Raw genomic sequence first — 10,731 nt, 5'->3', positions numbered from 1 at the left:
TCCATAAAACGATTCGAACGCGTTCCGCCCTAAACCGCGTGTGTCCCTTTCGAAAATTTGAATACAGAATCCGGACGTTGGAATTGATGTTGTTACAGTTTAGGGTTCAGTGGCACCAACTTTTGGCTCATCTTGCATTGAAAGGCACGTTTTCTTGGGTGGGTATGATATAAATAAAATACAACACGGTGTATTCCGCATCGCCCTGGTCCCGGCCCTCCCGCGAGTCGGATCGCCCTCCGGCCTGCGGCCTGCGGCCGTCGGGCGATCCGACCCGCGGTCGGGCCGATACCTCGGGCGATACGGAATACCCCGTGTTGTATTTTATATGTATTGTGTTCTAGCCGCAAAACCGCATATAGCGGCGAGAATTCGAAGCAGAACTCCAGTCAGAAGATCTGAGAAAGATATCTGATAAACACCAAAACGTCAGCACAATCATGTGAGAGAATTAATTGTGTAAAAGAAAATTACTGTATCCAGATCTAAAACTCATCTCCTTTATCACTAAAGTAATGAAAAGTCTTTTGTCACGCATTGCACACTTACTTTCCAATGCATACATGTATGTCACGATAGGATCAATACCGTCTAAGAAATGTTGCAGGCAAACCTGGTAATGTAGTTTTCAATCCATTGCTGCTTGGCAGAGTTCTTTATTGTGACCAGTCTGCCCCCGCGAGACTCACAGAACTGTTCTGCAGTCGCGTAGTCCGTTTTGTCGATGTCCCTAGAGAACCAGTGACAGCGGTTGTCGTAGATGGCAAAGGTATCAATAGGGAAGTCTGGGTGGAGCACAGAACACCCTCCATCTGGAAACACTGAAAGTAAAATGTTCGTACTTAAATCTGCAATATTTCAAGAAATGCTGTATTCAGACAAACGTATTTTGTAACAGGTAAAATTAGATTTAAGACAAAATATTGATAAAATGGGATTGTAAATAATTTAGCCGCTATCATTACATTATATAATATTATACGTCACAGAGTTGCTTTTTAATTTCTTTTGTTACCTCTAAGAAGTTATCGCTGTAGATTATTTCTAAGAAGACTTCGGATTACAAAAAATATTTGAAATATAAAACCTATCTAATCTATATGATTAATAGTTACGCAAGATGTGACACAGATGGTTACTTCTAATTTTGTTTCATCATTGTACCCAACCCTCTACCAAGTAATTCCATCCGAATAAATGTTCTTTACCAATGATAGATCGTAAGACTTTATTTCTTACCACAGCCAGGAGGAGGGGCATCACTCCAACTTCCATCTGATTGGCAGACCCGTTCCCAGGGCGTGGCGAGTACCCCGTATTCACATTGGAAGGTAGCAACCGAACCGACAGAGTAGTTAGAGATGACCAGGGTACCAGCGACATCAGGAGGGTCCAGTACATCACAGGTTAACAATTCTGAAATATGTCAACACACAATTCATCATTATCTTGATTATTGCATATCTGTAGCCGGCAAGGGAGGGATTCCTCCATAAGAGAGAAAATTCCATGGAATGAGAGAGAGAATAGATAGTTTGGATTGGGTGTCTTCATCATGTCATTTTATTGCATTGGCAAGGACACCGCCAGCTTAAGTCCTAGAGCCAACAAAGGGTTTTCTTGTCAAGAATAGTTTGAATGTGGGGCGCAAAATGTCTCATAATGGATCTTATCATGATTCTCCACAGAAAAGTAGGACAGTGTTAACCATGTATCTTGTTAGCTTAAAAACTATACTTAGCTATATATGAATTGATATCACTGTAAAAAAATCTTGTTGACTTTAGATTGTATTGCTGGTCCATGTTCATCTGACTCATCAGTTTTCATCTGAACGCTCTCTCTCTCTTCTTCTTCTTCTCTGTATTTTCTGTTTCTCTCTTTCTCCTTCTCTCGACTCACCTTCCACTTGTTCTGTGTACTCTTCGATAGCTCGGATGGACACATTTGCTACCGATAACCTTCTTGTTGTCAGAACATCAAACAGACAGGCCTGGTTGTCACTACCACAAGCATCTTCAGCAGCAGCCTACCGGAACAATAGGTCGAGCAACAACAAAAAAACTTTGTAAAAGCATTGTGTTGATTTTCTTTAGTTTGCTAACAACAAATCGTAGTTTTCTCACATACGAAAATAAATTTATGATCACGAAGAGCACATCGGGAAACTACCCCCCCCCCTCAAAAACATGGAGAGAAAAACAATATTAACTTTGGTGATAATGATAACCATATTGCATGCAAAGAAACTTTATAGGTGTGGTCTTTTTTCCAAAAGTTTCCAAACTAAAAATATGCAGTTTGCATTGAAACTTTGAAACGACCATTTTTTAACAAATAGAATAACACTTCATACGATGGTTGATATGTACCTGAAACTCTGGATCAACTGACGGTAATTCAAATGTGGGAGTAAATCCTTCGTCAGTAACACTGCTGTAGCTTACTCCCGGTCCATAGGTAAAAAGGGAGTCCTCTTCAGCAATCATCCCTGAATGAGACACAATAAAAATGAACAATGATTTGTCAAGCAAGACAAAAATAGTTATCTTGCAATCCGAACGGTAAACATCAAAGGCAACATTGAAAAAATAGCCAAGTAAAATCAACTTAATATAATAAATACGATTATATAAAACTATTATACAAAATATCTGTACTAGCACACTACGTTCTTTTTTGCACTATATATACTGATATGCAAATATGTATTTAGTTCTGTTAGAGATATCCTTAGAAATTGCCACATACACCACCACGTAAAACATAAAAGGTTACTGTTAGTATTTCTAGGTGAGTACAAAATCCACATGGATCTGGACATCTTTCTAGATCACGTGAGAAAAAGATGACCCTTTGCATTTTGAGGAAACGAAAGCACAATAAAACGCAAGCCTACAAGGTAATCCGAACTGGTAGTGGATGTCCTGCGTGCTGCTATTGGCGGAAACAACAGCACCATCTGGCGTGGTCAGGTCATCCGCAGGGTCTCCGTTCCACTTCCCTAACAGCCCGACTGTGTTGCCTCTCGCGAAGCGTGGCAGAGTTACGGCTATGGACAGCATGTCCTCCACTGCGCGAACTGCCACCCCGATGCCGGAGTTAAAGGAGATTGAAGCTTCAGTAGCAGTCTCCACAGTCACCACAAAACCTAAGTAAGCACAATATGATCCTGGAATTAGAGTTCCCCGAGCTTATAACTTCGCAATATCATATAAACCTTTACAACTGACGAATCACAAATGTTTCTCGTTGAGTATGCAAATAACATCCTCATGTGTATAAATCACTGAAAAACGCTACGTAAACCATTTTCAAGCTTGGCCTTCATCACAACCCATACTCACGTACTAAATATAGTTAAGATCCACCACAGCTACTCGAGTTATGTTGTTGACATATATAAAGATTACAGTTAATCCGCCATGGTATAACCAAGCGTATCCTTGTTGAAAGTATCAAACAAGTAAATGTTTGTTTTTAATCCCTATAAGCCAAACATCACATCGCCATTTACTCGGAATGTTGCTGATATCTAGTATATAAACAATACCAACAATGCCTATACATACGCTGGCTGCTACATGACATTGTGCATTTGGTTGATATGTTGGTATAATACGTAATACAAACGCATTAATTAATGCACAATACCATTAAATTCTTGTACTGTTAGTTCCTGGAAGTCCTTCAGCTGGCCATCAACAAGGACGTCCATAGTGCGTACTTCACTCAGCTGTACCTGCACAGTTTCCGATGAATTCTCCTTCATTACTAAGGCGGTGAGGATCGTGGCACTCACAGCGGAACCTTTAAGGCAAAATCAGTTTCATAATAAAATTATATAAGCCTCTTTCTATATTCCTATGCCTCAAAAGCCTAGCAAAAACTCTCCTTTCGTTACGGTAGTGTTCAATAAAATTAGTTTAAAAATGATTGGTGCTGTAGTGAGACAAAACACAAATAAAACCGTTTTGATCATGACAATCCTATACCCTAAACACGAGACAACCTTGCCATGCTACGTACCTACCAACCTAAAACCACCTTTACCACATGTTAACCGGTTTATCATATATATAAGTGGGTCATGATTGAATAAAATTATAGATCCTTACCACCATCGTCCACTAGCTGTTCCATCCGGCCTTGTACACGGAATTGTCCGTTATTTACATCGAGCAACAGGAATTCTCCAGCTCCATTGAAGGTGTACGAAACGCCATCAAGAGTGATGAAGTGGGGATCACCAAATGTCCATGCTGCAAGGACATTGAAGTTCATAGTATTTATAGTAGATAGTGGAATGGATAGGTCAAGAAATACATATATGTAGGTCAATGGATGGATGAGGTGGGGGGCAGATTCATGAAATCACAAAAGCGATTTTTAGTTTAAGGTATAATCTATAAATAAATGAAAACAAAAATAAAGTGCGAAGCTCACATTAATATGACGCCCTAATGGAGGTCAATAAATAATTCCTAATTATAATCTAATAAGAATACCTGGCCATGGAAATACGTAGCCAGTTCCATCGTTGGCTGGTCTTAGTTCAAAGTACAGGTTGCAGTTTCTTGACAGTTTGCAGCAAACGATCCATGGGTAGACGTCAGCCCCAAAGTGACTGGTGGAGTTTTAAACAGAAACAATAATGTTTCATTAAGAAAAACTACCAGTTTGATATATTAACTTAGTGAAGAAATGCCAATAAAAAAGATGTTTGCTAAGCTCAAAACTATTGCGAAATGTATGAAAAAAATTGTATGAGAAATGAATGTGTTAAGAAATTCTGCATGATCTCACCGAAGAGTGGACGACGTGTGTACCCTGTCCGGTGTTCCTCTTCCGGGCCCATCCTGCAGCAAGCTACCGTCCGCTGTGTAGCAACATTGCTGACCAGCGCCCTGAGACCTTAAAACAATAAGGAGGTTGAGGTCTATGGTTAAATCATGAGTCTACAATTTCAATTGAAGGTTAATTGAGTGTTAAACTTAAATCGTAGATGCTGTGATTTTTTTAGAATATTCATTTTTAAGCCTTCTTAGGCTTTCGAAAAATACCTAGTTTAATATTTATTATAAAATATGTATCATGATATCTGGCCCATTCTATTACTTTTGATAAACAATACGAGAAACATACGTTTGGCCGATAGACCGAACACAATGGTGAGCTTCTGGGTGGTAGTAGCAGTTTGCTGAGCTTGATGACTCGGAGAAACAGGCTGGGTCTGCTTGAAAAGACCCCGTATCCCCCAGAGCTTGGTTTAAAGTGCGCGGGCACGGGAAATCCCTGGACAGTTCTTCAAGAAAGTCGGGAAGCTGACTATCTTCATTGTACCATGATTGGCACAAAGTTGTTGCTGTAGTTCCTACTGCCAGGAAAGTCCCAATCGTTCCATACAGCACCCTGAATGTTACGATGTATAGGAATAAAAGAATTCATCAGATAGAAATACATGCATGATATAAAAGGCAATGTGCAGGTACATCCATCAAAAAATTTAGCTGTAAAGACGATACCTCAACCTCGTGTTAATACCCACAAATTTCTTTACATCTGAAGTGCATGTTGTAGATTTTACCTAGTCTGTCCATATTCAGCAGCTACAGAAAAAGCGCCAGTTTTTACAACAGCAACTGGTATCCACCCATCTGCAGTGGCAACTGTGTAACTGCCCGTGTTGGCAATACCACTGGCCAGCTGGGCAACGGTGTTCCAGGTCCCAGTTGTTTCATCAAATCCATTTAAATGCACATTTAATGTATTGCCATCAACACTATCAGGACGCCATTCGATAGTCATAGTCCCATCAATGTTTTCTGTGACTTGTAAGTCTGCCACAAGTCGCTCTGGATCAACTGAAAATTAGTCACAGTAGAATAAAATTGTGTATTCGCCAATGAAAAACGCAAATAAATCAAGACCATAGCATCTTCAGGACAAAAGATAAAAAAAATCTACTGCAGCACCAAGGTCAGCCACCATAGCAGGAGGTCTATATTTGACCTTGACCTTTGCCTTCCTACGACCTACCAACATATAAATATCATCACAATCCATAAAGGCGTTCTGACTACAAATGCGCGTAAACAAACACACACACACACACACAGAGAGAGAGAGAGAGAGAGACAGACAGACAGACAGACAATACCTGCATTTTTCATGGAGGTAATTAGCAAAAAGGCACTACCTATACCCACCTGATGTGTACACGGCTTCATGTTCGTATGTTTCCCCATCATCCATGGAGAGTAGGAATGGGATTCTCCCAGTTGTAGACAGAAATGGCGAAATGCAGACTGCTGTGGTGTTGCTGTCCAACCACCCTGGGACCTGATGATAGGAATAATAAAGAAACAAGAATTTGGAGATCTCATACCTAAATGGAAATGTTTAGAGCCTTTGTAATTTCTTTTGATTTTTCTTCGTTTCTTTCGTGACTTAACCGCTATTAAACGTTTTGCTGGAAACTCCCCTGTCGTTCCAGAACAAGTTGCTAGGGGGAACAAACCCACACCACGTGTCCATGACATGAAAAGCCCCCCCCCCCCGAAAAAAACCCAATCAAGACCGCAACATGCCCATGTCAAAAGTTCTGCTGCGGTACCAGGGACAGCCACTAGGAGGCCAATATTTGACATTTAAAAGTCCTACCAATATAGCAAATGTCATTACAATCAATAAAGGCCTTCTTTGTTATGCTAACAGCAAGTATGTAAACACATGTGTATGTGTTTACATACTTGCACACACACAAAAAGAACACAGACACACAAACACATACACACACACAAACACACACACACAAACACACACAAACACAAACACACACACAAACAAGCGCAGACACACAAAACACACCTATACACACACAAACACACCCACTCACATACACACACATACAAACACATACACACAAAACACACATGTTGTTTCCGTCTTGACGCGGTGCGAGGGTCGAAATGTACCAATTTCCCAGTCCTGGGGTAGGTGCAACACTCCTACTCTGTAACCTCGAACACAATTAAACACACTTAAACACACACATACACACACATAAATACACACACACACACAAACAAACAAACACAGACACACAAAACACAGACACACACACACACACACAAACACACACACACACACACATATACACACACAAACACACACACACACACAAACAAGCACAGACACACATACACACACACAAACACACGCACACGCACACACACACACACAAACACACACAGAAACACATACACAAACACACAAACACAGACACACAAAACACACCTACACACACATTAACACACACACAAACACACACACACAAACACACGCACACGCACACACACACACACAAACACACACAGAAACACATACACAAACACACAAACACAGACACACAAAACACACCTACACACACATTAACACACACACAAACACACACACACACACACACACACTCACACACACACAGAAAGAATGTCGTTTTACGGCACCGTATAAGACGCATACGAACCGGATCGTTATCCCCAAACTTGCACCAAATGTTGTCGCCTGGAAAGCAGGGCCCGGATATGGACACTCGTGCTCCACCCAGCATAGTACCAAAGAATGGGGATATGGTGTTTGGTCCTGAGTTAGTGATACAAAAGAAGTTTTATTTTCAAGACAAACAAGAGTAATACAAAATGTATAGATAAACGTACACTGTACCACGGCATATTCACTTGCAGATTCTATTTCAAAATAAGATGAAATATATTTGCCATAATTCAAACGTCAACCGTACCAGCCAAAAATCTTATTTTAGTAATTCGGCTTACTGATAAATTTTGGTGTGCAATTTGTATTTGCTGGTTATAAAGCATTAAATGCTTACGGATGGGGTTTGTTTCTTAACACAATAGAGGCTAATAGTCAAGTCTTTGCCTTAGTAGCTGTTTAAAATCCATCCTGTTTTTTAGCTATAAAGCTATAAGATTTCAAGTACTAACCATCAGTATTGCATCCGCCATTTTGGATGACAGTGCTGTCGATACGGAACACCCAGCGGCCTGGCATGTTGACATTTGATGTTGTTTCAACGTTGACTATATCATCGGTTTGCGATGAATTGGTGCAGAAGAACCTGATACCATCACCCGCATTGAATCCAACCTTGTTGTAAAAAAGAAAACAATACAGGGACAATGAGCGTCAATACATACAATGAATACAAAGAGTATAACTTGTGCACAACTTGAGTAGGCCGCCATGCTGTTTTCGTCCTTTCCTTAGCTATGTATTATTGTTTCTTTGATGAAAATAAAGATGGAATGAAAAAGATAAAGTGAATTAGACCTCTTTACCCTTCACAATCAAATCATAACGCTTTGTACGCATGTTCTTAATCTCTTTACCTTCGCTGGTGTTCCTCCTAAGCCTGTCTCTGCGTCCCCATCACTAGCTGTACCAGTCGTCCATGTTATGTCACCATAGTTAAAGATGGCAAAGCTGTGCCTTCCGTTGGAAACAAGAACTGCCTGAAAGGTATTTCTCTGCAAGTGGAAAACATTAAAGCTATTTAATAAAATTCATGATGGAAATCATGTATAGCTATATAATCTTTGTATAGACATCTCATCTTTAGCATACAAGAATATCCTCTCCTTTCAATTATGATATTGGAAATAACAAAATAGCCATTTGTTAATAAGTAGCGTATACCAGAATATAAATTTTTTTAAAACTAGAGTTCTTCAATCACATAACTTCGCCAAATGATATTTACATGTACAACATGACATCTATATGTTTCTAGTTGATCATACAGCTAAAATTCCCATTAACAAGTTATGTCATTTCATTTCATTTAATCCTAAATAACATCCAATGACATTCCCACGAACACATGCCTTTGCCAAATTTGTTGTTTTTATCAGTTGCATTTATTCTCCATCCAATGTCAGAGTGAGGGTCACAGAGTTTTATGTTAGCAAAGAAATCTATTATGCAATTTCCTCCTTGCATAAATTATGCAAATGAGGTCTTGATGTGAATAAGTTATGTCAACCCTTACTTATCTTTCAAATGCTGCAAGTATGAAATTCCTGGCAGTAACCACTGTACAAATATAGCATTTTCCCTTAATTATGCAAATCAGGTCCCCATTTACTTAAAAATATCTGCTCGCGGTTTTCTATTTATCCCTCTTTTTAAACAAATGTCCAGCCACTGCCGGCCACTAGAGCTTTCTACTAGTCAAAAATCATTAATCTGACACTTCCAGAAATTTTGACTTCAAGCTTTGAAGCTCAGCTGCAGAAACGTAGGTATCCGCTAGGAGGCCCATCCACTAGATTTTAGTAACGACCACCCGCGTTTCTGTGAGTTTTGTTGTCCACACACAAATAAAAAATACACATCTCTTTGTAGACCACTACCCACCTACCAAATATCACTAAGATACATTCACAGATTTCGAGTTTGACCTACGTACGGGCGCACACCAAGCCCGAACCAAAAACATTCTCTTCTGTCGAAGGCAATGAACTATGCAATGTTATACATTCAGTTTACTAAAGTTTTCTTTGCCACCATGGCCAAAGTTTACCTAAAACATGGCGAAGGCAACAAATGCATCTACTACTTAGTATTTGCTTGGTCATACCTTGCTGCTTCTGCTTCCATAGTAAGCTACATTGTGCCATGTCGCGATGAAGACCCATGTAGCACGGAAATAAGGTAGGTGTGGGAAGGCAGCGGTAATATCAAGAGTGGCGCGCTGCAGAATATCGCTTTCAGTAGTCTCGCGGTACATCACATAGCCACCTTTTCTTGTGTCAACATCAGCCCAGTAGGGAGCTATCAACCGCCTGCTGTCTCCTAGCGGGAATGGTTCAGAGGTGTACTGCCATATTTGCACTAGAAATGATATCACCCCATTGGTGTTTACCTATAAATGCACAATGATTGTGTTGTTATTTAATGATGTAGACAAATAGATGTATAAACTTCAAGCTAACAATTTCTCCACTTGCCATGCGCAATAAGACTAGAACATACAAATGTTCATTTATGTTGGCAGCAATCAAGTTCTATACTAAACTTTATTCCAACAAAAGGGTATTAAATTGTCAATGACCACTGTCGTTTTCACTTCATCAGGATCATTAATGACCAATCACTTTGGAAAGTAACCTGCGAAAGTTGGACACGTGGCCTTATTCACTCGATCAACACTTCACGGATACTTGATGTCAGGAATGTGGTCATTACTTATCCTGATGAAGGCGACAGTGTCTAATTGCTCTCCAATTGCTTGTGTTGGAATCATGTCTGTACTAATTAATGCCTAATTGTATCTGCAAAGTGATAACGTTTTACAAATACAAGCAGTGTACACCAAGTTTCCTTTAAATACTTACTGACAAAAAAAACAGCAGTTAAATATTACTATATCGGAAGTAAACGTCTTATTAGTAAACAGAAATGCATATGAGATGCGTTTAGTTACCATAAGAGAATCGTGCAAGTGATCAAAAAATGGCAGCGATACTGAAATGGGTATCCTGGCAGACCCTTCATCATCATTTCTTTCGTTGAATGTATCCCCCGTAGATTCTCCATACGGATAGAGCAAGTTGCTCATTTCCTGAGATACAAATAGACATTACATTTAATTTATGAAAAATCATATTGTTGTGGTAAAAAAATCATTAACTTTACTCCAAAACATTC

At 39.7% G+C, this 10,731-nt stretch overlaps 1 protein-coding gene across 1 annotated transcript in view; it reads right to left on the bottom strand.

Moving 5' to 3' along the window:
* Positions 1 to 10,327, bottom strand: part of LOC109462568 (sushi domain-containing protein 2-like) — an 11,346-nt gene extending 1,019 nt beyond the window's left edge. The window contains exons 1-17 of the mRNA XM_019759122.1: positions 10,313 to 10,327; positions 9,662 to 9,946; positions 8,412 to 8,549; positions 8,007 to 8,169; positions 7,529 to 7,644; positions 6,210 to 6,342; positions 5,588 to 5,864; positions 5,146 to 5,412; positions 4,807 to 4,914; positions 4,509 to 4,627; positions 4,119 to 4,262; positions 3,655 to 3,810; positions 2,900 to 3,151; positions 2,373 to 2,491; positions 1,903 to 2,029; positions 1,240 to 1,416; positions 614 to 821 (exon numbers count right to left, since the gene is read on the bottom strand). Coding sequence (XP_019614681.1) covers positions 614 to 821; positions 1,240 to 1,416; positions 1,903 to 2,029; positions 2,373 to 2,491; positions 2,900 to 3,151; positions 3,655 to 3,810; positions 4,119 to 4,262; positions 4,509 to 4,627; positions 4,807 to 4,914; positions 5,146 to 5,412; positions 5,588 to 5,864; positions 6,210 to 6,342; positions 7,529 to 7,644; positions 8,007 to 8,169; positions 8,412 to 8,549; positions 9,662 to 9,946; positions 10,313 to 10,327 — 2,804 coding nt within the window. The remainder of the gene's footprint in view (positions 1 to 613; positions 822 to 1,239; positions 1,417 to 1,902; positions 2,030 to 2,372; positions 2,492 to 2,899; positions 3,152 to 3,654; positions 3,811 to 4,118; positions 4,263 to 4,508; positions 4,628 to 4,806; positions 4,915 to 5,145; positions 5,413 to 5,587; positions 5,865 to 6,209; positions 6,343 to 7,528; positions 7,645 to 8,006; positions 8,170 to 8,411; positions 8,550 to 9,661; positions 9,947 to 10,312) is intronic.
* Between the last annotated feature and the right edge of the window lie 404 nt (positions 10,328 to 10,731).

This window comes from Branchiostoma belcheri, unplaced genomic scaffold (assembly GCF_001625305.1).
Source record: "Branchiostoma belcheri isolate BF01 breed outbred unplaced genomic scaffold, Haploidv18h27 scaffold119, whole genome shotgun sequence".
In the NCBI taxonomy this organism is placed as follows: Eukaryota; Metazoa; Chordata; class Leptocardii; order Amphioxiformes; family Branchiostomatidae; genus Branchiostoma; species Branchiostoma belcheri.
Note: the sequence above shows the minus strand (reverse complement) of the source record. Positions and strands in the feature narration are given on the sequence as shown.